Below are 26,753 nucleotides of genomic sequence, written 5' to 3' on the forward strand. Positions count from 1 at the left end.
TGAATCAAGAGACTGAATCTCAGGAAATAAAGATGAAACTGCACTGGCCAGTCCTCATGATGCTCACTTTGTCGTTTAGCTCATAGATAGCTGATATGCATTGACTTGTACAAAGAAAACCAGTCAGGTCAGAAGAGACCTTTATGATCTAATCTTATTCTCTGTGTGATATAAGCCCTAGTGCATCATCTAACACTCTGCATTGACCCCTCTTTAGCCCTCTGATTTGCAGAAGTGGATCTGCTGCAATGTTTCGAATTAAGTCTCTGGTGTGTGATAATCTTCAAAGATGTTTATAGATATAAGGAGCAATTCCTCTCACACCTATGGATGTCCATTGGATGAACATGTAGTTGGAAGCACTTTTTTTGTGTGACATTCTAATAAATCTGTATTAAATTTACCAAAAAAACATTAATTGCAAGTGAAATTAAAACTTCTGTGGGAGGAAATAAACTTCTCTAATTGCTTAATTGTGTTCTAATATTGTCAAAACCCAAGATGTTATGTCAGACTATAGTTAACAAAGAGAAAAGGTGGTCTTCCATGACATGATCCATTTCCTCCCTTCTTAACATGGACTGTTCCTATCACCTTGGAAAGTCTCCTCTGTAAAATAATATGAAAGGGAGTTGTGATTTATGCATATCCATTGCAGATAAAGGCCATTTAGTTACTTGGACAGACACTAGCATATTCACATACAGCTAAGTGTCTCACATGTAGTCATGCTTTCCTCCTCTTTTATTGTCAATCATAGGGGATGTCTTACCTGCACTCAAGCAAAACTGAAGTCCATGGTCGACTCAAATCCACAAACTGTGTAGTAGACAATCGCATGGTAGTGAAGATCACTGATTTTGGCTGCAATTCAATTCTGCCTCCAAGGAAAGGTAAAAACAATGCCTAATTGAACTCTCCCTCATGGTTTCCAACCCACTGGAATTTTCTTAACTTCACAGACCACTATGGCCTACAAAATGTACAACATGATTTTAATTTATGTAGCAGTCATTATACAAATGATATCTGAAAATACTGTCTTAACACAATGAAAGAAAATTATTAGCAGGTAGAGAAAGAAATTAGTGTAAGTGAGAAGGAAAGGAAGGATGAATATTCAACTTTCAGTTTAGAAAACAGAGATTTCACATGCGGCTGAGGTGCAAGAAACATTTTCAGCATCCAAGTCCTTCATGCAAACAGATCTCTTCAGCAGTAATGCCAAACTTGTGTGAAGAAAAAAAGGAGTTAAGTACAAGTAATCTTGTCACTGATTGTGTTACCACAGTGCTCTGTGATATCATTTGAATGTTAACAGTCATGACTGATAATCCTTAAAAAAATCTGTAATGATATGCAATGATAACTTTGTTTTTCATTCCTTAGGTAGGAAACTAACAATATGCGTGCAACCAGATTGGAATAATTTTAATAGTTTTTCTTTACATTTTCTATTCACCTCACATTCATAGAACAATTTTCTAAAATAGAAAATTTTCTAAAATAGAGCACTCTTTTCTACTCATCTTTTTTTCTTACTTGATCTGGAGCGAAAAGATGGGCCCATCTGAAATGATGTCATATGAATCTGACACAGAGTAGAGCTTGGGGAATAATAAGCACAGCACTTTGCTGTAACTGGAGCATGTAACCTGAGAAGAAACTGTGGTTGCAACTGAGTTGGAGAAGATTTGTACATTCAGACACAAACATGCTCAAAAGTAGCAATAAATACATATAAAAAGAGTAAGCAAAGTGCCCTAAGGTAAATGCTCTATTCATTCTCCATTTTACAAATTTCATATTTAAATTTATATTATTATTACATTTTAATATATCTATCTTCTTTCATTGTTCATAAACAACAACAGCCAATTTCTCTTTCCTTGAAGAAAACTTGGTGTTTCACAAGAGATTGCAGATTCAGTGAGGCTGGATGTTGCGGCCTGATATCATAACTCTGTTTTCAGAGTTACTGTGTTCAGGTCACTGTTATGAAACATCACCAGCATGTCACAACAAACCGTTGTACCACGGCAGCATTCTGGTTTTGAGGTACAATAGTGCTCGTTGCACTAGAAATATAGATTAATAAAATCTATAGAAAGTAAGTGGTTATGAGCAGGTAATATCATGTCAGGTTCAAAAGCACTTGAGAATTATTTCAATAGCTTCATGATATCAAAGCCATTGGGAAATACTGCAGTCTTCTCATCTGACACCTTGTATAACAAACTCCTTGCATCTAGCTCAATAATTTATGTCTCAGGGTTTTTTTTATCATAACACTGGCATTCCTTGGTCTTATACAAATGCACAGGCTATTTCTAAGTAGCCCATGAAAGGTAGCCAAGAAAAGCAAGTTCATTGCCAATAAACATAACATTTTCTGAAGGTGTGAGGATCTGCATCTACAACGGAAAGGGTCAGCAAATCCCAGACAATTGAAAACTACCACATCAGAGGTTTATCTAACTGTACTGATGTCAGCTTCTCAAGAAAAATGCTAAAGTAGAAAATAAACAGTACCCATGGGCTCTGGGTTGGATATGGAAAGAGTAAAAGGAAATATCATTATAGCCAGTGGATGCTCTGAGAAGGATCACCTTTTTTTCAATTACTGCTCTCCCTTCCCCTTTTCCCTCATCCCCTGTTGCTGTCTGGATCTTCAGACTTGTGGACAGCTCCTGAGCATCTCCGTCATGCTGATGTGTCTCAGAAGGGTGATGTATACAGCTATGGGATCATTGCCCAAGAAATCATCCTACGCAGAGAGACGTTCTATACCGGACACTGCCGGGACAACAGAGGTAAATCCACAAATTTCTCCTCTATTGCAGCCTTCTAGGATGGTGTAGCTGTAACTGGCCTGTTCTCCATGTTTTGTGAAAGGTACTGTCTCTGATAACTGCTTGAACTGTTGCTTCTTTCACTGTGTGATGAATGAAAAACCTGTTTGAAGAATCTCACTGTGGGGGCAAGTGTCCTTATTTTTCTGTAAATAAAATTTGCATTGAGTTTTCTTGCCCTTTCTCTTCCCTCCTCACCTGGGCCATAGCATTACAGAAGTTAACATTATACCATGCTGTACAGACTTACTGTAACATTTAAAGGCCACAAAGGTCTTTCTATTATGACTTGTGCACAACATATGTCACTCATTTTAAGCAGCATAAATCAGAAATGTCAACACAGAACAAGAAAAACTCAGCAGCATGACACAAAAACAGTTGACATTTAAAAACTGGCAATTCAGATTTTATTCAAGCCAGTTATAATTAACTTCAGCAATTTAACTTCTGTCAGAAAAATCATATCCTCCTGTAATGCATCCATTAAACCACAGACTGTGCATTTTGTGACATTGTTTTTGAGTGGCTAACAGCCAAGTCAATCCCAATTCCCAGAATCCAGGTGTTATTATATACTAGAACTGACATAAAAACATGTGTAGGTTTGGGATTTTCCTAGTGACAGTTACTAACAACAATTTAGACACTGCCTTTACGTCTGAGTCATTCTGCTAGATCCGCCTCACATTTGTTAAAACATCTAGAGCAGCAGCTCAACAGCCTAATAGCTCTTTTCCTGAGTTACATTTGAGAATAATTTCTGGGGCATGTTCATCATCCTACATTATCTCAAATCTATGCTTATATTTGGGGAAACACAGTATTTCACATCACCGTCTCTTTAATATAAATGTAGATCTAAAATATTAGAAATGCCTGTTCCCCATAAACCAAACTCTTCAGGATTCCATGCTTAATATAAGGTAGAGAAAATGAAAGTTTTTCTATTCCTTTTTTCTTGGGAAGAGGCAGGCACAATCCTCATGAATGCAAGGATTTTACAAGTATTGCCAACATAGGTGGAGAAAGTGCAATGCCCTTCCTTCCTCATTTTGACTTGTAAAGCAAATCCATAGCAAAATATATTCTTTTAACTACTCGATGAGCAGTTATAGCCTTTCTGTGCTGTGTTAGTGGTTATTAAGTTAGCCTCAGACACAGTGTCTCCTGGCTCTTCTGAGATGTGGTGGCATCCTCACTGCTCTGTATTTGACCCTGGCTGTCATAGTCAGAACCTGGTTCCTTGTTTTATCTTTCACCTGTTTCTTAAAATTGCATTTTGTCCTTTTGGAAAGACTGTCCCTTTCAAATAGCATTAGCTTAATTCATCCAACTGAAAGAACTTTTAGCATCTAAGCTAGGTACCTAACAGCACCGAAGTGCTGTTGCTGGAGATGGTCACATATCAGCATGTTGGGTAAGACAGCAATGACCTCACTGGCCATGAAGCCTGTTTGGTAGGTCTGGATCCACTGTAACTTGAAAAAATAATCTGCTTTGTAAATTTCAGTTGAAATTTTAAGTTTTCCATTCAGTGAGAAGATTGTTTTTTCCATAAAGCTTTTTTTCCTTAAAAGCATTAGTAGTTGTCTAAGATATATATTGCTGACCTAAGGGCTTCTGGTATTATTCTTGACTATTGATTATGCAATTTGAGTAAATGTGTTCATCAGTTTATCAAGTTTCTTTAAGTTTTATTATGTGTTGCTGAAGTGGCTCCTCATTTAAATGCCTGGATTCATTCATTAGCCAAGATAGGCAAGACAGTGAACCATACTTACTCAAACACCTCTGAATTTTCTTTGCGGCATCATCTAACTTTGGAAGACTAGCTAAAACTGGGGGTGACCATTAATTTACAAATTTCTAAGATAAAAAGAGAGAAGAACACCAAATTAGAGTCAATGGTAATGGACAAAGAAATGTTCTGGTTGCATGTTTGATTCATTTGGTTTTTAAGTCACCTGACGAGTCTTTCAGTGGCTAGGCTCTCAGGAGTTAGTCTCTGCAAGTTAGAAGACATGATACTGATATTTCAAGACAACTGAACTGCTTCTCCAGGACTTCACTGACAGTAGCAAGGGCTGTGTTTAGATTTTAAAAGACTTATTAAAAACCCCATACCTAGGCTCCATCTGCCAATTTAGAAAAAGGAAACTCAACTTCAAGTTACTCAGTGAGCCAATTTTCTCAACCTGCAAATATGTATCAATCAACTTAATGTACAATAATTTTGCTACTAATGAAAGAAAGGAAGTCCCACCGGATGACAGGTATACAAAACTGGATTTCTAATATATAGAAGTAACTAGGTCATAGTCCTCTTCACTGATGCCTCTGTGAGACAGCTGTTCCCCATCTGGTTACTCCACTCTTCTGCAGAAACACCTCATTCACTGCTCAAGACTGTGAAATCTTGTCACGTACGAACGCTCAATTCAAGCTGCCTCCTTGTTCCACTACGTTCTGCCACTGGCTAATTGCAGTGCTGCTAATAGCTGCTGTTACTTCCTCTCTCAGGCATGTGTGCAACATGGAAATCCAGCACATTCCTCTTGCATACATGAGCCCTACACAGACTTTCCTGTCTCTCTCTCTTCTTCTGCAAAGATTTCTTTGCAGTCTCTCCATTCCATAGCATTTGGGACACTTAAATCTCCAGCTCCTTCTCTAGTCTTTAATTTCTGTACCAAAAAGCTGGAAGCTGCTACATCATTTTAGGGTGATTATGCATGCTTAGGCATCACTAGCTACCCTAGACTTGCACTTACCATCATGATTAAAACCTTCCTCATGTCATTATACGCTTCCTTCAGTAAAATTGTATCCCAAATATAACCAGACATTACTAAAAAAAATGTGTTTCATGCTTGTTCACAGATCCCTTTCAATTTCCCTTTACTCCGAAGTTAAAAAATTACTTCTGTTTTTTAAATCCCTCCCCATCTGGAACTCTTGAGATCTTCCGGAGAAAGACAAAGAGAGATGTTTTTGCTTTAGCTCTCATTTACTGTGCTTAAGTTGAGATGTGCAAATGCAGCCTGATTTTGATGTGTTCAGAATCCAAATAACTTTCATAGAATGGTTTTCATGACTAAGAGGACAAATGAGCTTTTAACATTTAAGCTTTTTAAGCATTTAAATGCAATGCTTTTAACCCATATATATTAATATCTTAGTTTTAAGAAAGTTGAGCATCTACAGGATGATTTGTACTGCTCTGACGGAGTTGTATGTCTCAACACTTTTGATCAAGTTGCAGTGGGCTTTTCACATTGTTTTTGCTATAACTGTACTTCATGCTGAGAGGCACACTAATAATGCCCAACATTCATTTGGGAAGATGCCATAACCATGTCTACCGTGACCAATAAATACTCATGTACATTTCTATTCATTTTGCTTTCAGGAGCCTTCAAGACAGCCTGTTTTGATCTTGTGCCATATATTTAGAAAACATCCAAAGCTGAAACTCACATCAAAATGAGGGAACTGTCTTCAAGAGTTTTGTTTGCACAATAGCTTGTAACCATAGAATTCTATCCACAAGCAATGTCCTTCTTATGCTTTTTTGTTTAAAACTTTGATCTTTTCCTGTGTTAGAGAAACTTTACAGAGTGGAGAGCGGCAAAGGAGTGAAGCCTTTCCGACCAGATCTGACCTTGGAAACAGTGGGAGAAAGACAGGTGGAAGTAAGCTAATAATTAACTAGGCCATTTTCTGGGAGAAGGGTGGAAGTTCTGGCCAGACTAGAGCCCATGATCATGGGAAGGTGAAAGCCATGCTTTTTATGCCAAATACCCTAACCTTGTGGGAAGAAATGGCATTCCATAGTTGTTACCAGCAAAGTGGAGTACAACTCATGGAAATTATTTCACTAGAAAGAAATAGCCACTTATATGGTGCCACTCTTCTCACCTATTTTAGATATCTTTGAGATGGGATGAATCACACCTCGAGTATACCTCTCTCCACTGATTTTACAGCCCCTAAGGCTTCTTGCACAGGTGGAAATGTCTGTATTGTAGACATCCACATATTCAGCAATGAACCCCATTCTTTTTGGCTAAATCACTAGTTTCTGAAAAATCCCAAACTCAGGGTATTGGAAATATAATTACCACAGCATTTACCTCCATGTCAATAACTGTACCTGCCTCCAGCTACAAGACTGGATCCATTTACTTGCCTTTCATTTATGTACTGCAAATTCAAGTTAAGATCATGTCACTAGTCATCACAGAGTTAAGTTTAGGATGCCTGCAATGAGTGTTCTAACCATAGGTTCGACAGTTAGTCACATGATTTAATATGCTGCCAGTCAAGAGTAACCAGAAATTCCCTAATGAACTAGTGCTATTTAGCACTACTCTCTGTCTATATTCATAACTCACATGGACTTTCCTTAAATTTTTGTTTGAAGTTGTATACACTAGTGAAGAGCTGCTGGGAGGAAGATCCAGAGAAAAGGCCTGACTTTAAGAAAATTGAGAGTACTCTGGCTAAAATATTCAGGTGAGCAGCAGGGGCTCTGTTTTAAGATGCTCCAAACTCCTCCTAAGTGTTAGAAAGCTCATATTTTTAAGTGTGTAAACTGCTATGATAATGATTCAGTCAGTGGAAAAATCTAGTGTTGTTCACTTATATCTTCTTTTATTCTTTGGCAGAAAGGTAGGTGAGCATGTGCATGTGTATACGTACATATGTGTGCAATGTACTAGCTGAGTGAGGGTAAGGCAATCACCATACCTCAAATTGGTACATTGTGAAAGTAGCAAGCTGGATAATTAGAGATTTAAACTATTCAAGTAATTCAATCCCTGTCTCTAGTCAAGAGTTGGACAGTGACTCATGTCGTCTAAGTTTCGGGAAGTGAATGCACATAGATGTTTGGATGGTCCCAAATTAAGCTGACTAGAAATGTTGGGTTGTAACTCATGAGAAGTATTAATTACAGGGATTTGATGGTACAAAGTTGTGGGAAAATAATAAGGGCCATAGCTGGATAAACCCTATGGGGTTATACAGGCCTTTCACCTGGACAATGCTGCATTGTTCCTACAGAGTTTGGTATGAGTTAATTATTTTGATGACCAAACAGTGAGCTTTTAATCACTTCTCTTGGGCAATTGCTCCCCAGTTTTTAAAGCTGTTCCCATCAACAAACCCCAACAGTACTTGCATCATTTTCCATTCTACATGGGTAGAAGGACAACCGTACTATACATAACTGAATGTATCTGTTGAATAATATTACTGCAGCTGAATAGAAAGGCCTCCTAGTTCATCTCCTAAGCTTCCGTCCCACAAAAGCAAACAGGTTGCCTCTTGCCACACTCAATATGATGTTCTCCTCATGGGGGTCTAAGATGTCGCATCGCTGACATTACTTTAAAGTAAGAGTGATTTTAAAGTCCAGTTGGATACAATACTAATCTGACTCTTCCATTCAGCCTGGTCCTATCTACTTTCAGACTGCTTTGGCAAGTGCAGGCTGCCTAGACAAACAGGGGGTTGAGCAGCTCATGTTACCATACTTCTGCATCCAGGGGTTGTTAGTAGGCAGGAGTCTGCAGGATCTTGTGAGTAAGACTAGCTCAGGGGCTCCTCTTTGTTCTACTGTATTGTTCTGTTTTCTAAACAGACAGCCCCAAATTGTCTTAATCTTTCTGGCTGAAGTCCCCATCTAAACATTATATGCAATATTCTACCTACTATTTTCAGATTCCTCTCAGAATTTGAGCTTCTCAGTTACTTTTTACAAATGAATGTTCATGGATTAGCCAAGGTAATCTGGAACTGCCAGTATTATCAGGGCTAGGTGATGGACAGGTGCTTTAAGAATTACCAGTTGCAACTGACAAGCGGGGATCACTGACTTTCAACTCATATACATAAGCCCTCCAAGCAAGTAAAAGAATGGTGCACTTGAGGCATTTTGCATTCTAACTACATGGAAGTCAAACACTGGAGAAGTTTTCCATTGTTCCTTTCTTGCCTCTTTTTGGCTGCTCTCAACAATAAATGTCTATCAGTCTTTCTTCTTCACTCCTGTGTAATTCTGTTACTTGCAGTAACCTCCATGGCCAGACCAATGAAAGCTACATGGATACCCTGATCCGGCGTCTACAGCTGTACTCCCGGAACTTGGAGCACCTGGTGGAGGAAAGGACAGAGCTGTACAAAGCAGAGCGAGACAGAGCAGACAGGCTTAACTTCATGTTACTTCCAAGGTAGCTGGCCGGGAGGATTTTCTGTGGCATTTTATTTATATATATCACCTGATTCTTGCAAAGTAGGGGATGGGATTAATGTTAATGTTCTATTTCCTCCCCCTCTAATCTAATCCTGCTAGGAAGGAAAGAAGCAGCAGCTGTCCCTGTGCTCTCCCACCCCATGGTGGAGTTTCATGTCAAGATGGTACTGGGACCCATTATCTTTCTCAACATTTCTTCATGCACAGGATCCCCCTTTCCAGCACAAGCCTCTTTTTCACTGCTTTCCTTGGAACACATAGATCTACAGTGACCCCACATCACGGAGCTCTGTTCTGCTCCAGCACCTTGCTAGGTAGAGGGAGTGTCTCCAGGTGGAGAGCAGGAGTACAGTCCGATTTTAGGCTGGGATTTAGCAATGTACAGAGGGGCTGAGGTTGGCTGGGCCATACTAGGCTAGATGAATTCTTCAAAGAATGAAGAATACTTATCCTATCGTATAGGATAAGTATTATTGATATTCTAATATTGATAATGTCAGTAATTTTGGTATTGCATACATTTGCAATGGTAAAAGTGCCCTATCATTACTATTTTCAAGGGTATTTCAGTAGTCAGAGTATTGATTTTATCTTTAAAAAAGATAAAATCTTTTTATTGCCTCATCTTTTAAAAAAATGTTTGTTCAATCCAGTTTTGGGGAAAATTTGAAATGATCTGGCTGTATAGACAGTGCAAAAAGGAATCCACGTCTTCTTCCACTCTTTATTGTTCCTACCACTCTATTATTGTCCCAGTGTAGATGGAACACAGCATTGTGCAAACCCTATAATTTTCTGCGTCTCTTTCAGTTATTCTCTTCTAATATCTCCACTAGGAACAGATATTTTCCTGGATTTAGAATTGCAAGAAAATGAAGGTCCCTTTGAATAGATATTGACTGTCATGGTATTGAATTTTTTTCCCATGAAATTATCAGACTATGATACATCTTCTGAAATCAGGAAGAGGTGATGTAATTATCAGGATGAAATTACTTCTACACTGCGAAAACAGAAAAATATGTTTGTTCTTACTTATTGTATGGTAGAATGTAGGTCTACATGTCAGAAATTTTAGAATTTCAGTTTTAAATTTGACTCTATATCCCTGTTTCTGACCTTAACCAAGCTCAGTTGCCTGTGTCTTAGTTTCCTCATAGCTATTAACACACTTAGATTTTGTAAGGCTGTAGCACATTAATTACCATTAGTAAGTGCTTTGAGGTTCCTTGCTGAAAGGCATTATGGGCATCTAAAATGCGATTACGGTGGCTGTTTTCAGCAAACTATTTGATGTTTCCTACACAGAAAGCAATGCTGTGGTTGGGTTGCATGAAAAAATACTTTTACTAGAAAGCACTACTCATCTGTCTTCCTGCCTTCTCTACTTCCACAGGCCAGTAGTAAAGTCTTTGAAGGAGACTGGCCTGGTAGAACCAGAGCTCTTTGAAGAAGTCACTATCTACTTCAGTGACATCGTTGGCTTCACCACCCTCTGCAAATATAGCACCCCTATGGAGGTGGTAGATATGCTGAATGATATCTACAAGAACTTTGACCACATTCTTGACCATCATGATGTTTACAAGGTGATTAGCTCTTCACTTTTCTTCAGTTAACAACCAGGTGTGCTGGTTTAAAAGTTAACCAGCAGGGGAAATGAACTCAACTCAAAAGAGAGATTATAAGTCAGAATAACAATTTAATAAAATAATACAATAAGTATGATTATACAGACAAGCAATTGGTTTTAACCCACAAAACCCAAATGTATAAACTCCAAGTTTATATATTCTCCAGTTCAGGCAGGAATGCTCAGTCCTTCCCTCAGAGCGGGGAATTCCATAAAAGGGTATGAGGATGCTCAGTCCTTCCCTCAGAGTGGGGAATTCCATAAAAGGGTATGAGAACAGGAACATCTTCCTATCTCGCAGGCCTCTACTGCTAACAATTTCTGGGAAATGGCATGGAAGGCTATAGAATACACAGTTTTGGGTTACACCCATACCATGATGAACTGGTCTCAGCTGTCCTAACTAGGACACCAGGGGACACACAAATCAAATTGCATCATATGGTGGATTTGGGAATCTGCCTTCTCAGCAAAGACAGAAGAGAGAAAAACAGGTCAGGATTACCTCATTTCAATGTGCTTTCAATGTGCCTGCTTATACCAAATTTTCTATACAGAAAATACAGATTTGTTAACAGAACTGCAGGGTATAAACACTCAAATACCCAAAGGGTGTCAGCTACCTTAAACTAATCAATCCTGCTCTCCAGGGATGAAATGTTTAATCATGAACAAGAGGATCTGATAAAACCTTTCTGCTTTTAACTAAGTATGTACTTTTCTGTGTCTGCAGGTAGTGAGTTCTAATTTTGTTTCCACAGGTGGAGACCATTGGTGATGCCTACATGGTGGCGAGTGGTTTGCCAAAGAGGAATGGCAACCGGCATGCAGTAGACATCTCCATGATGGCTCTGGATATCCTCAGCTTCATGGGATCTTTTGAACTGAGACATCTGCCGGGTCTGCCTGTGTGGATTCGCATTGGAATTCACTCTGGTACACAGTAGTGCTAGATCAACGATGACAATATGTTGCCTTGTTTTTGAAAAGAACTGACTCCCATACAAGGTCTGGTAGTACATCATACCTGATTGCTCTCCTCATGGGGAATCAGGTTGAAAAAAAATGTACCTAGAGGAAGAGCAACAGAAATAAAATGTCACTGCTTTGCTCCCCTGTAGTGAAATAACCCCTACCCATTCATTCACAGCTTAAGTCAGTAGCTAGGATGAACAACTGCCATTATTCCTGGTATGATTAAACCAATTGTATCCAATAAGCCTTCATAGATTTTTCCTCCCTGACTAAAGTGGAGATCAGTCATGGCCAGCTATGCTTATCTAGACAAAAAATGAAGACTTGTATTTTATGCTTTTGGAGGCAAAAGTTTTGTGAAGCCTATGCAGGAATTAATATTTTGATTTATCTATAAAAACGCTTCTTATCAAAGGGGAACTCCACATAGTTCAACAGCTTTGGGAAATTCATCAACCACATAAACTCCAGCTGCCAAGGGAGGAACATATCAGAGAAAATGACTGAGGCACTGGGAAACTGCTTGAGGCTCCACTATGCACCCTTTCGTAATGAAGCTTATTCTATTTTTCTCTTGCTTCCGAACCCAACAGTTAATAACTGTACTTTTTTTTTCTGCATAGAAATTGTGCTTAAATACAATTAATACTGTGCAGCTGTGTCCTTTTTACGCTCTTATTAGATTATGCAAGACTAACAGAGCTTGGCTTGGTTTGGAGGAAGGGGAGATCACAAGATATTGTGGGAAGTGAGGTACAGAGTATTGCCATTGGTGAGGAATGTAGAGCTCCAGCAGGCACTGCACTGCTCTGCAGTAGTGAGACACCTCCCAGACAAATAGTCTCTTGATCCACCGTTTCTTAATGCTCTGCATCTCCTTTCTAGGTCCATGTGCGGCTGGTGTGGTTGGAATAAAAATGCCTCGTTACTGTTTGTTTGGAGATACAGTAAACACAGCTTCGCGGATGGAATCCACAGGCTTGCGTAAGGATTTAATTTTAGCTGTCAGTGTAACGGGACCAAAGGCTATTGCTTAGTTTGTGACCACAGTGTCTGTTTTCAGCTGAGAACAATTTATTATCAGCTTGCAGAAGTTTTAGAGATAAAGAAGCCCTATTTGTTTTGATTACCAATTATTTAACTGTCCAAAGTGACAGTGGACACTTCACTGAGCAATGAAGAGTTGTTCCTTGTTCATGCTTCAGTGCTGGTAACGGGGAGTTTGTAGACTGGTTCACTGCCTGAATTCCTCTGGAAGATATGATACTCATGTGCCTGGATTAATTTTACTCTATGAAGTGTAGATTTTAGTCTGCCCTAGAATTGTATCACAGCTTTGTTGAGTAAATATACTGACTGTGTATTTTAAGTTGAAGCAATTATGTCTTCAACTTCAACATTAGGGAACTGTGCCAAGAGCCAGGTTTTTTTCTTTCTGCCCAGTGTTCTCCCATGACCATTCCCTATATAGGTCTCTAACAATTATGCTTTTCCCTTTTGGCACCTAAATACTACAGATACCATTGTCACCTGTATTTCAGATCAATGGCTGTACCAGCTCCCTAGATATACCATGTAGTGGAGTCAAATTTTTCATACAGCAGTGTAATTGCTTCTCATTTAATTTAACTCTCAGAATTTATGTTGATAACAATTGAAGGAACTTCTGCTATAGCACCAGTTTTCACATATACTTAATGTGATTACATGGTAAGTTTCCAGGTTGAGCTTTTATTGTCTCTTTAATTTTTAGCTTTAAGGATTCATGTAAGTGGTTCCACTATTAACATCCTGAAAAGAACAGATTGCCAATTCCAGTATGAAGTGAGAGGAGAAACGTACTTGAAGGTAACCTTTTCCATGCACATACAGGAATACAGAGAAGAGGGATAGTAAAAAGTATTATACAGCTGAGAGTACCACAAACTTAATTAACAGCTGGGGAAAAAGGGTTACAGATAATTGGTATCACAGTCTCTAGTGGTTGAAGAGACTTCTATAATAAAGATGATGCAGGCAATGCAGAGCTCCCTAAGTCATAAATAAAATTACAACATAAAGATGTGGAGAACAAATGAAACATACCACTTGGAACAGAAAATTGTGGAGTGAATTCATCTGATGAAAGGGAAGCTGAATGTACTGTTAATTTGCTTATACTCCAATACCTGACTGTCCCTCTACAATCCATTTATTTCAGTCTGTTACACTTGTCTGTCCTTGGGAGCTGATGGCAGGCAGCACAGCTCACCTCTCCCATGGTGTGTGTTTCAGGTCATGGAACAAGGAAATGGGTGTGCAGCTGCATCTACCCCATTATTTTTCTTCTCACATCTGATTTTTAATCCTTTGCCATCAGCACCAGTTACTGAAAACAAGCAGAGGCAAACATGGCAGTGTGTAATACAGTATTATTTAAGTAAATTAACTACAGGGAATTCCATTCTAATCCCAAGACTGTGCTTTCTTTTCTTTGTCATACATATTTAGGGCAGAGGAACAGAGATTACCTACTGGTTGACGGGTACCGAGGACAAGAAATACAATCTTCCAACACCTCCTTCTGTGTAAGATGGTCTTTACATGTGTAAAGGGAAGAGAAATCCCCATTCTTTGTGCTTTAGCCTTCATTGTTGCTCCCTGGCACTTGTGGATTTTTTATACTATTGAACTTATCTTCAGTAGTTAGAGGCTTAACAGTGTATATACATATAAACATGTAAATATTCAGGACATGGGACTATGTGTGTGCTGAAGGTTATTTGTCTATATAAGCATTTAGCAGGTGCGTTTCCTTGGAAGGGAAGTAAGACTTACAGGACAAGTTGCTGATATAAGGGCAAAAGATGGACAGAAGAATGAAAAACATCAATATTCCCCAAAATTTAGTCCCAGTGGCACCTGTGTGTCACAGTATGGGAAGAGGATAACCACAACTGAATGTGCAGCTCTCTCTAATACCAGAGAAGAGCTGGTGAGCTCTTGTAGGGAAATTTGTAGGAGGAATGAAACTTGCAGGATTTTAAGCAGTATTCTGCTACAAGAGGTGAACAAAGTTACTGTAATATTACACAGGAATAGTCTTTAAAAATTGAACAAGAGGTTACCTTCTAACACACAAGAGAGAAGTTATCAGGAAAAAATACGAAGTTGATGTCCTGGAACTGAGCCATAATTTTACATTAGAATTGAATAAAATACAGCAATAGTGGAAGGGTTGTTTTTGGGAAACTATGCAAAACTGAAGTCAGGATAACTTGTTGCATTTATTTAGTATGTATTTTGCATACGAGTACTGCATTATTTCCTGCAAACTCAATAATTGTGCAAGTTTCTCACTTGAAAGGCATAAGTAAATGTTACAGATTACGTCTACTACAAAAGTTTTCAGTCTTACTCAGTGTGTCCATTGCATGAATAAAATTCTCTGCCCATTTATTCCTAGTACATTAGAGAAAAGAGGAGGCTAAGTGAAAGATGAGGGTTTTATCAGGGCATTAGCAAAACAGAAAAATCAAGTTTTTAATCTACTACAGAATCTTATGAACTTTGTTTTTTTTAATGGAAAGTACAAGTGTTTGAGCTGAGCAGGAAATACTCTCAAGACTACTTCTATGGTACATTTCTTTCATAAATTCAGAACTCCTTTTTTAAAATTAATATAATCTGTTGAGACTATCAGAATTACTGAATTGCCAGTTGTTCTGGAATTCAACTAGTGAAAGTCCCTCTTGAGCTGGATCACAGTGATGTTTTTGTTTTCACTTCCTCATATAGGACTGCCCCTTAAAAATTGTCATATGTGTGGTACTCCAGCAAAAGCCAGATATACTGAAGAAATTTCTGAAAAGATGGCAACTCTGTTACTAAAGGCTGCATGAAGTTGAATAGTGGAAGTGCTGGTGCCAGTAATGGTGTTGAGAGCTAGAACCTATTTTGATTGGGATTGAATCTAATTTGTGTCTTCCTTTTCATGCAAATGATCATGATTTTTTTGGAAGGTCAGTAATGACACAGGTACAGATCTCCTGTGCAAAGACACTGATCTATACTATCTGGAAAACTCACAAGGAAATCCTGACTTCTACTCCCAAATTCAGAAGCTGAATTTGGTCCTGTCCACTATTTTTATCAGTAGTGTGTGAATGTCATTAAGACAGATGTGGGATAGAAATATTTTAAAAACACTGGGGACCTGGTGATCACTAAAAACGTGACTCACTGAATTTTTTTACCATCCTGTTGCTTTCAGGGAGAATCAGCAGCGGTTACAAGATGACTTAGCAGAGATGATAACCAACAGTCTTCAGAAAAGGGAAAATGAAGGATCCAAGGCGCATGAGCTTTCACGGGTAGCTAGCTACCGATCAGGTACCCTAGAATACCTGCAACTGGTCAGCACAGAGAATTTTACCACATATGTTTAAAACTGGATGTCTAGTATGACTCAAGAAGCTGCAGAAAACTCGCTGGAGAACTTCATGTGAAGGCTGGAGGCTTACACTTTCAGCTAGAGGAGAAAGAAAATACCTTTCCAAGCATCCTTTCTACTGTCTGACCTGCTATCTGTAAATCAAACCTCTCTTCACTGTAACATTGAAATTGTTGGATGACTTCAGTAGGACACATGCAGCCTGATTTGAGGTAAATGAAAATATCTGCACTTGAGTCTGGAAAATAGTGAGGTTTTTTTGGTTTAGTTAGTTTTTTTTTAACTGTGATAGCCTGTTCAATAATCCACTTCTGAAAATATTCACAGTAAAACCTTAATTTGTCACAAATTTTAAATGTTGTATTTAATTTGTAACTTTTATTTGAAGAAAGATTTGCTGTAATATATTTGAAAATAACATCAAATATATCATATGTAAAACCCGGATATGTTGCTATTTTGCTTCTTCTGTTGTTTTTCTGTGTCTCACATGTTTTGTTTAATCAAGCTGACTTTGTTCAAGAGGCAACACTTCTGTTATTTACATTGGGAGATTACTCCAGAAATATGGTTTCTAAAGCTTATCTGAATTTCCTGGGCCTGAAAAATGAAACTTTCTTCCAAAACTAGACACTTTCATATCTCTTTACCACTTCTGCTTCTGTCCCCAAACCAGAAGTGAAACAGAAATTAAGGAAATAAAATTATCTGAACTTATTAACCTCAGAATCTTTCAATTCAGCTTTTGGATGCAGTTTCACAACCAAGCAGGTTTTACTCAAATGACTTGCTCATTAACTGACACAATGGCACTTATAGTAATAAACAGCTTTAAAAAGCAACAAAAGCACAGGGAACACATGTAAAAGAAAATCAGCACTCATATGAAGAAATAACATCTACTGAGTGAAACTTCTGCAAGGACCTTTTGTGCATTGGTGGCTTTCAAAGCAGAGCTAATTCTTCCACCATTGTCAAACATTGGTCAGTATTCAAACAATAAAATTGGTGCAAAGTCATTGGTTTTAAACAGCATTTTTTTCAAGTAAACATAAAAAAATTTAAAAAGAGCAAGCCAATTCCTGTGTTTCTTCTTTTTTAATATAAATTGGCTTTGTAAGAACATACACACACAAAAAGAACAATGTAGATGTAAATAGATCTGGAATGCAAAGATTCCTGGAAAAATTAAATAATGAGGTGCCAAAGGGCTTGTACTTTTGCCTAATGAATGTAAATTCCTACACCCAAGAACACGGTAGAGAGAAAGACCAGAAAATGTGTAACCAACAGCCATGGCTTTCACATTATATGTAACCAATCTTAAACTCAAACTGGCACTACTACCACACCATCTTCTGTCTGTGACCTAATGAAAGCATTCATCTGGAGGAGGATAGAAAAAAATTATTGGTATTCTAAAACTGGCATGTATTAGAAACAACATCAGCACAGTAAGAAAGTATAAAGCCTGCTACTTCCTGCCTCGTGGTGCCAGTCGACAAGCCTTGTCTATTCTTGGGTGTGAGGGCTCTGCTGCTGGGCACCACTGGGCTATTACTGCATCTGATATGCTCAGCAAGTGTAGCTGTAATGCAGTGACAAGTGCTGGACTCATCAAGCCTGAAGAGGCCCACTACTACTACTACTATCTCAAGCAGAGCTGTTCTGATCTTTGAAATGACATAAGTCAATTTTTAAAGAGGAGTTTTATGGGTTCCATCCTTGACACCTCAACAAATTAGTTTAGAGCAAATGTCTGCTAACATTGATTGAGACAATTAATTTAAACAGTGCTTAGTTTGCAACAGCCCTTCTCTTTCCAGCATTCTTCAGATAATAAATTTCACATCTTTTTGTGAAGATAAATAGTTGCCTTAGCAATGAGTTGATGGACCCATCTTCTGATAGGTTTGTTTTCCACATGGGTCTGCCCCTGCACATATCTGTCACCTATACATCACAATAAAATCAAGTTTGACTACTCTTTTAATAAAATTATTCCTGAATTCTGGTTTGAATCTGTCTTAGATTCAATGTCTTATCATTCCATTTTATTATCAAATGTTAGATCAAAAAGCACTCTACCATCAGAAATCTATCAGTGAAAGTCCAGTCATCCACCTCTCCTAGTTGTTTTTTTTAAGCAATGAAGTGTTATATTAAAAACCTAGTGTGAGAAATAATTTTGTTGTCCAAGTGGAAAGAATTTTGGCTTCATCACCATCATTTGGACTTAACTCACACACACACAAAAAAGGTTTCCTGAGAATCCGTGGTCCGGGAGCATGTGGAAGTGAACCTTTCCAAACACACAACAAGACTTTTGTAGCTTTGGGTCATATTCAGATTCCTTCCCACTTCATTTTTATCATACATAGAATCATAGAATAGTTTGGGTTGGCAGGGACCTTTAGGTACTGGAAGCAGCCTTCTGTTCTCCAGGCTGAACAACCCCAACTCTCTCAGCCTGTTTTCATAGGAGAGGTGCTCCAGCCCTCTGATCATCTTCGGGGCCCTCCTCTGGACTCGGTCCAACGGGTCCATGTCTTTCTTACATTTGGGGCCAAACAGCCACGTGTGTTCTCCCAAGAGTGGAGTAGAGGGGCAGAATCACCTCCCTTGACCTGCTGGCCACACTGCTTTTGATGCAGCCCAGGATATGGTTGGCTTTTCTGGCTCATGTTGACCTTCTCGTTGGCCAACACTCCAAGTCTCTCTCTAGGCCTGCTCTCAATCCATTCTCTGGCCAGCTTGTATTTGTGCTTGGGATTGCCCCGCCCCATGCCTAGAACTTGCACGTGGCCTTGTTGAACTTAAATAGGTTTACACAGACCCACCTCTCAAGCCTGTCAAGGCTCCTCTGGATATGTCATCCCTTCCCTCCAGCATGTTGACTGCACCACAGCTTGGTATCGTCAGCAAACTCAATGAAGGTGCACTCAAGCCCAGCCCATGCTGCTGGCAAAGACAGTAAACAGTGCCAGTCCCCATAGTGACCCCTGAGGAACATCACTTGTCACTCATCCACACTCACCTCCTGTTTTGGCATCATGTATTTGTGTTCTCTGCCCTAGTTCTCACATGACTCCAAATCCTGTTTTAAATATTTTTTTTCTCCCATTATAATCCTATACAGGGAATTCGATGGGAAATATAATTTTGTTTTTCTTCACCAGCAGAGTCAAACCGAGAGAAGCATGTGAGAGAGGTGAGTTTCTCATTTGGAAAAAACTTTGGAAAATATTCCTCCAAAGCAAACACACCATCCATTCATGATCAGACACTTAAAAGTTAATTTTCCCTGGGAAGGCAAAAAAAAAAAGTAACAGCACTGTGTTTTATGCTTATCTGTAAGAGCAGCTCAGAACAAAGCAGTGATGGGTATGGAAGGATCCCTGCAGCCAGCAGTGGTGTTTCAGTGCTCTTACCCTGGGCTTGAGGCCAAGGCTTGCTACTAGGCCTGAACTCGTTGGCATGTGACCTTGTTATATGAGGCTATTACAGGCACCGGTATCAAATTTGAACTGTCTTAAACAATTACTGAAACACAAAGTCCAAATAATATCTGGTTTAGGACAGTCGTAGAATATCCAACACTGCAACAGACAAAATGATAGTGCCAAAAAGATGATCTGAATCAATGGGGTTCAGACAACAACAATGCCTAAAAATTATCTGGACCAATGGGGTTCAAGAGAAAACCCCATGGAAAGTTGTTTCTACCTGTAAAATCTAGGAAAAGGTCTGTCCCTCATTTTTTCTGCTGGGACACACACGACAGTTGCTGTTCCCAACAGGGCCGAAAGCTGCCTTTCCTGTGATGCAAAACGCGTAGTTTGACAAGGCACCACCCTACTCCTGCTGCTTTTGGAGGCCTTTCCTGATAAAGCTTCGCCCCGTTTTGGTTAATCCCCGTTTGGAAGCCCAAGGGCGCCGTAGGCGCTCGCCTGGGGCCCCCTCCTCAGCGTCTTGCGAGGTCGGACCTCGGCCAGGAGTGACCCCCGTCACCAGGGTCAAGAAAGTTGTCTCCAAACAACTACTGTGTCGAGAGAGATGCCGGCCGCTCCCGGGCACATTCCGACGCACCTCCCGGCGGCCGGCGCGGGGGAAAACCGTCGCCCCGTCAGGGCCACCTCCAGCACGGGGCACCGCGGCCGGGGCGGGCGCCGGAGGAGGCGGGAGCAGCGCCGAGACCTGCCCTGAGCGAGGGAACTTCTTAAAGTCCCGCCGCCTCCCGGCGCTCGCAGGAGCGCAGGATGGCCCGGCCGGGTGGCGGCGTGTGCCGCTACTGCTGGGCTCGTCTGCTGTGGGCGAGGCAGCCGGCCGCGCAAGGTAGGCGAGGGGGTTCGGGGGGGCGGCCGCACGAAGCCGTCGCTGGGGCGGGCAGGACGGAGGGAGAGAGCGGGCTGCCGAACCCGAGAATGCCCCCGTGCCCGGGGTGCCCGGCGGTAGGTAAGGGTAGCGCCGGCCCGGGCTGTGCGCGGCTCCGGCAGAGGCAGGCGGCTCGCCCGGGGGACCCGCCGGGCTCCGCGCCCCGCCCTTGGTGCGGCGCTCCTCGCCGCGCCTTCCTGCCCGTGCCTGGCCTGGACGCGGGTTGGCGAGGGCGCAAGTCGCCGGCTTCCCGCGGCCGGACCCCGCAGGCCGTGCGGGGTCTGGTGCCTCTCGCGCTGCTCCAGGAGCACCTCGTGCCCCGGCGGCCGGGCAGGGGCGGCCGGGCTGCCTCGGGGGTGTTCGGTGCTGGCGCTTCCGAAACATCTTCCCAGTTCCCAGAAGGGGAACCAAACTAAGGAATCCAACAGGTGGGAAGTTACCTTGAGCTCCCACCAGTGCTGGCTTTCCATGTAGTATGCAGGCATGGGAATCATTTAGGATGGACGCTTTGGTGTGGCGCTGTGGCCTACAGCGTGCTGTGACTTGTGACTAGTGCTGGCTTGTTGGGTATAGGTCTGGTCTGTGTTTCGGATCTCTTAGAGAATCACATAATGGTTTGAGTTGGAATGGCCCTGCCATGGGCAGGGACACAATATCTCCCTCTTCTGCTGCTTTCAGTGAAGGTCTTAAGGGCTGGATTACGTATTTATAATTTGGGAATTTCCGAGTTAATTTATTAATTGCCACAAAACAAGGAGAAATTCAGGTAACAGTTGTTTCAATGTTTGCAAAATGTTACAAGCATGTAATTTTGTGGGCAGTCCCACCTCATCTCGCAGGCCTAGTTTTCAAATTTTACTTGAATTGGCAAACGCTTCAGTACTACATTAGCAGGATAGAGAGGTCAGCTGTGAATCATTCAAAGGAATTGGAAGTAAATTTCAGGTACGAAGTAGAAATCAATTGGGTATTAGCTGAAACTAACATCATAATTGAAGTACTGGTAGGAAACTACTAAGGAGCAAATAGAAATGCCTTTAGGCTATTTAATGGACTAAATATAGATTTCAACACTGTGAATTGTCTAGATTCCTTATTTTTTTTTTATTTGGTTCATTGTTCTTCAGCATTTTGAATGCCTTGAAGATTCATCATACAGTTTGGAAACTGTTTCTAGAGAATGTTCTCTAATAAAAATGGCTTAAATTGAGGTACTCCAAGATTAGTAAAGCTACTTGTTGAATGATTATTTTTGTTTCTTCTGTGGATGACCTGTATTGGGGACCTATAACTGTTTTGGCAAATCTGTTGTGTTAGCTAAGCTTTACTAGTAAGTATCCTTGTGAACATGAAAACCATACAAGACTGAAACTCTTAATTGATAGTTCACATTTGAATATTGCTTTTCTCTGATGTAAGCACAAATCAGGGGATTAGGCTTCAAATAATGACAGGCCTGTTGGAAGCAAATTGAAAAATTACTTAGACCTGAAATGCATGAGGAAATAGAATGAATTAAGGCCAGTAGAATAGGAAACACAAATAGCTTATATTCAAGCAGATCAAGAAAGCATTTACTCCTTTATTTGAAAATTACTGGGCTTCATGCTAATTTCTTATGTGATTTAACCTAATCTCTAAAGAAGCCCTGAAGTACTTGATATTTGTTTTGTAATGGATTCCAATCATAACTGTATTTTGAAATTTCAATTGTCCTTTAGACGTATACAGCCTTTTTTAAATAGTTAAAAGGATGGTTCTTGAAAAAAAAAAAAAAAAGAAGACATGGACCTGTTAGAGCGGGACCAGAGGAGGCCACAAAGATGATCAGAGGGCTAGAGCACCTCTCCTATGAAGATGGGCTGAGAGCTGGGGTAGTTCAGCCTGGAGAAAAGGAGGCCTTGGGGAGACCTCGCTGTGGCCTTCCAGTACCTGAAGGGGGCTTATAAAAAGAAGGGAGAGGGAATGTTTACAAGGGCATGTAGGGGCAGTAGTTTCAAACTGAAAAGAGGGCAGGTTTAGATTAGATGTTAGGAAGAAGTTTTTTACTGTGGGGTGGTGAGGCACTGGAACAGGTTGCCCAGAGAAGCTGTGGATGCCCCATCCCTGGAAGTGTTCAAGGCCAGGTTGGATGGGACCCTGAGCGATCTGGTCTAATGAAGGGTGTCCCCACCCATGGCATGGGATTTGGAACTAGATGATCTTCAAGGTCCCTTTCAATCCAAGCCATTCTATGATTCTGTAAAATTTTAAATGGGAAAATAGGCCAAGCTCTATCAAATTACAAAATTGAATGGAAAGATCTTTATTTCAGGTTGACCTGAAACATTTAAATTATGCACTGCGATAATATAATCTTTACTACCGAATCTTAGTTGTAGGAGAGGATATACTGAAAACAGATGTGCAAATTTGTTCTAGATTTTTTTGTATTTCAAAGTGATGCAAAACTAGTTTTCAGTGAAACAGAAGAGCAGTATCTTGTGGATATGTATTTAACAGAAAGGTTGGTGTATCTTTAAAAGCAGACAGTTTGAGGGAGGATTTCCTCCAGTCCTTACTGACTGCAGAAAGGAGAAGAAACTCTTATTTCCAAACTTGTTCTGTCATTGCACTTTTCCACTTCTCTCTCCCACCATGAAGTGCACTGGTGGTTGTGCTAGAACTGCGTATTGCTGATGCTGTGCAGTTCTCCTGGCTGGCTCATTGCAGGGATGGAAAGGATGATTCCACTGACCTACCCTATCCCCTGGGATTTTGACTCATTCATTGCAGTAAATACTGCAATGTTCTTTGGTGTGTTATTTATATTATTCCAAGCAACACTGTTATGGAATAGTCACACTTTTTTTTTCTTTTTTTTTGTTCTTCAGAGCCCTAATAGGTTGCACACTCTGAAGTCTTAACTTTGATGATAAAAGGATGATTTGTAGGTTCATGGAGATGTTGCATTTGATTTATATGCAAGAATTTACCAATACAACTGCTGGGATAAGAGATGCTAGTGCCCCTGCCTCAGCCTCCAAAAATAAATATAAGAATGCCAGTATTATTCAAGGGAAAGGCTCCTTTTGTTTTAGAACTCAAACAGGATTGTTTGGAAATGTGCAGTTGCTTCTTGTGTATCTGTATTCCATACTATACTTCAGTTCTGTGTCATACTGTTCTTCAGTTTTCTTGGCAAAGGTAGCCCTGCTCATTTAGATGAACACAACAAAATTGTAACAGACTAGGTAATAGCAAATGCTTTGATTACATTGAGGAGTAAGTGTATTTGAAGTGTACACAAATTTATAAGCTTGTTGTTTTAACTCCAACTGCATCAAGGTGAGATGAGATGATGAGTGACTGAAAAAAAGAGTCAATAAGGGGAAATAGTGTTTTCCAGCATTATTGTTAAACTATGTCTATAACAGCTACCTTGATGCTATTCCTCTAAGGGCCTCTCAAGGTTTGTTGGAAATTATCCTGTAATTTAATGTTTCCCCTCCTCTCCCATCCTTTATGACTCCTGGTTTTCTTCAGTTTAAATCTGTCATGTAGTGAATTTGGGGCAGGGCAAACTCCAAGGGTAATTGAAAAGTTTGTTCTGACTTTTGAAAATAGCTCTGCATGTTCATGCTCTGGCAGAGCATAAAACAAAGAAACCCAGCCTGCCGTGTTAGAGTACCTGTGTCAGATAGGTCTGTCTGGCATTGGCATCAACTTTCTTTTACAAAAGAAAGGAACAGCTATTTTGCTTTAGGCAGAAGAAAGTTTCTCTGACATACCTATTTAGTTTGTGGGCACTAGTAACAATACCCAGCTGCCCTGGTTCCTGTTGACTTCCTGCCACCTTTCTACAACCTCCTGAAGAGATGGGAAGATGATCATGCTTTACCTTGCTTTGTTCTTGCTCTTTCTACCCATTCCTCAATGTCTTTGTGTACTGGGCACATGGCCTGTCTCTCCTCTGCCCTGCAATGGGCCTCTTGGTTGGAATCAGCCTTCCCATTTGCTGCTGGACAGACAAGTTGTGTTCTGCACTGACCCCTTGCACCACTTCTTCTCAGGACCTCCCTTTCCCTGACTTTTTTGCTGTGTAAGCTTTAGCTTTGAAAGGTGACCTTCAGCTCTCTCCAGTGATGAGCCTTATCAGCCTGTTCCTCTGCTTACAGACTTTTCAGTCTGCGTGATTCCCATGTTTACCCTTAACCTAAAGTAGAAATTACTGCAAGTATTACTAAAAGATAGTTAAGGAGACAACAGAAAACTAAGCACCTAGCTGCTTGAAGAGTTACTCTAAGTCTGTCCTGTTTCAGTCCTTTAAATAGCCTCAGTACCTGGCAGATGAAAAACATGTTTTTAAACACTGTGTTCCAAGTCCCTGAAATGACTTAATCTCTAAATATTCATGTAACACTTCTTTTCATAGAATGGGGGAAAAGCCAAAGTTTTTTCACTACTAAAATTCTTGTTCTGCTAATGTCTCTTCTGTTACCATGAGAAGTGTCTCTAGTATATCATGAAGACTGACTTAGTGTGCAGTGGTACAAAGTCTGGCTGGAGACTGGTAACAAGTGGTGTATGCCAGTGGTTGATACTGTTCAGCATCTTCCTTAATGACCTCAGCAACGGGGCAGAGTGTACCCTCAGCAAGTTTGCTGGTGATAGACCAGAGGGCTGTACAGCCATTCAGAGGGACTGTCTGTGAGTTTATCCCTTAAAACTTTTCAAATAATTCTAGGAACTCTGACTCATAATTTTTAAACTCTTTTCACTTAAAATACTGTATTAGTGATTTGATCACTCTTGAATAAAGAGCTAATGTAATAATGTTCCATTTTAGGGAAGGTTCAATTAAAATTGTAGGGTGTGGGGTTTTGGGGTTTTGTTTGTTTGCTGCTTTGGAAAGCAGTGTACCTTTCTCTTTGTTCTTCAGCTCAGCAGGATTAAAACATCAGTATGTTTCTTAAAACAGCAGTCCAAGTGGAACTCTGAGCAGTCTAGTGCCCTTACTTCCTGTTCATTTTACACTTGGGACTGATTCTGTTCCGGATGGGTGATGGGCATTGTGTGTCTTAAAAAGGATTGCATATGTGTGGTGCTTTTGTGTTCAAGCGTGTGATCCACTAAGTTCTAGTGCTTCTGTTATGCCATCTCCAGGATTAGTTGCCCAGAAAGTCAGTTTTGAAAACTTTGCAATTTTTTGAATCTTTAGGTGGAAAAGAAAGTCAACAGTAGCTTATAATCCTTTGCAGTTCCTAGGGCATGCTGTCTTCTAAAGTTGTTTTCAGTAAGGTTTGTATAGATTGTTTTCTGGACCAGGTAAGGAAATTCTTTTCTGAATTTTATGTCAACACTCAGCTATGTTGGAGCTCTGCACTGAAAGAGTTGTAGATAATGTCCAGAAGAATAACATGAGAATATTTAGTCATAAGGTTTTGTAAAGCTCCAGTTGGTTCTCATGCCTTTTTTCAGTACATTAACATTAGTGTTGATCTCCATGGTAGAACTAAACGTGATGGAGAGCTATAAAATTAACTTTTTTAAATTGCCAAAATATTGCCTTGACATTTCAGTATTGGATAGGAAATACCTACTAATGTTTGTTTGTTTCCCTCGCCCCCTTTCTTCTCCACCACAGAAATCCGCTATGCAACTGTGTACTGGAATAAAGCTGAAAAAACACTTCAGGTCAGGAACACACTGGACAGGAGTGGAGATGCTTATGGTTTCTACAACAACAGTATACAGACAACAGGTTGGGGCGTCCTGGAGATCAGAGCAGGCTATGGCAGTCAGACCTTAAGCAATGAAGATATCATGTATGCTGCTGGCTTCTTGGAAGGCTATCTCACAGCTCCGTGAGTATCTCAGGAAGCAACTCAATTTATGACACTTCAAGTGGATTTCTGTACTTGTGAGGTTTTTTTGTTTGCTTTAATTTCCCTGAACACCCATCCATTTAAACTAACCATACATTTTGCAGTTGTATGCTGTTCTTTTAATTAGTAGCAGGCATGAGGTATAGCTTCTTCATTATGGGATCAAAAATGCCTTCTGCTTCTCATTCTGCAGGCTCTCCTAACACCTTGGTGAGATAGATGAGTACTGCATCTATGTTACTGACTAATGTAATCACAAAATAGTGTAGTGTAAGGAAGTGCATAAGCCCTGTGTTGTAAATAATTGCAAAAGGGGTAGCAAAAAAAGTCCTTACTTCCCCAGTGTGTGGTTAGGTGACTG

General features: G+C 40.2%; 2 protein-coding genes across 2 annotated transcripts in view; both read left to right on the forward strand.

Moving 5' to 3' along the window:
- Positions 1 to 16,552, forward strand: part of GUCY2C (guanylate cyclase 2C) — a 46,872-nt gene extending 30,320 nt beyond the window's left edge. Inside the window, exons 17-27 of the mRNA XM_018080209.1 lie at positions 761 to 893; positions 2,676 to 2,813; positions 6,459 to 6,547; positions 7,279 to 7,370; positions 8,930 to 9,088; positions 10,508 to 10,700; positions 11,506 to 11,680; positions 12,605 to 12,703; positions 13,473 to 13,567; positions 14,210 to 14,286; positions 15,972 to 16,552. Coding sequence (XP_017935698.1) covers positions 761 to 893; positions 2,676 to 2,813; positions 6,459 to 6,547; positions 7,279 to 7,370; positions 8,930 to 9,088; positions 10,508 to 10,700; positions 11,506 to 11,680; positions 12,605 to 12,703; positions 13,473 to 13,567; positions 14,210 to 14,286; positions 15,972 to 16,146 — 1,425 coding nt within the window. The 3' untranslated portion in view covers positions 16,147 to 16,552. The remainder of the gene's footprint in view (positions 1 to 760; positions 894 to 2,675; positions 2,814 to 6,458; positions 6,548 to 7,278; positions 7,371 to 8,929; positions 9,089 to 10,507; positions 10,701 to 11,505; positions 11,681 to 12,604; positions 12,704 to 13,472; positions 13,568 to 14,209; positions 14,287 to 15,971) is intronic.
- A 3,740-nt stretch (positions 16,553 to 20,292) lies between these two features.
- PLBD1 (phospholipase B domain containing 1) overlaps positions 20,293 to 26,753 on the forward strand; it is a 35,797-nt gene continuing 29,336 nt past the window's right edge. The window contains exons 1-2 of the mRNA XM_029963590.1: positions 20,293 to 20,498; positions 26,152 to 26,371. Coding sequence (XP_029819450.1) covers positions 20,411 to 20,498; positions 26,152 to 26,371 — 308 coding nt within the window. The 5' untranslated portion in view covers positions 20,293 to 20,410. The remainder of the gene's footprint in view (positions 20,499 to 26,151; positions 26,372 to 26,753) is intronic.

This window comes from Manacus vitellinus, unplaced genomic scaffold (assembly GCF_001715985.3).
Source record: "Manacus vitellinus isolate BGI_N305 unplaced genomic scaffold, ASM171598v3 scaffold_5_pilon, whole genome shotgun sequence".
Lineage (NCBI taxonomy): Eukaryota > Metazoa > Chordata > Aves > Passeriformes > Pipridae > Manacus > Manacus vitellinus.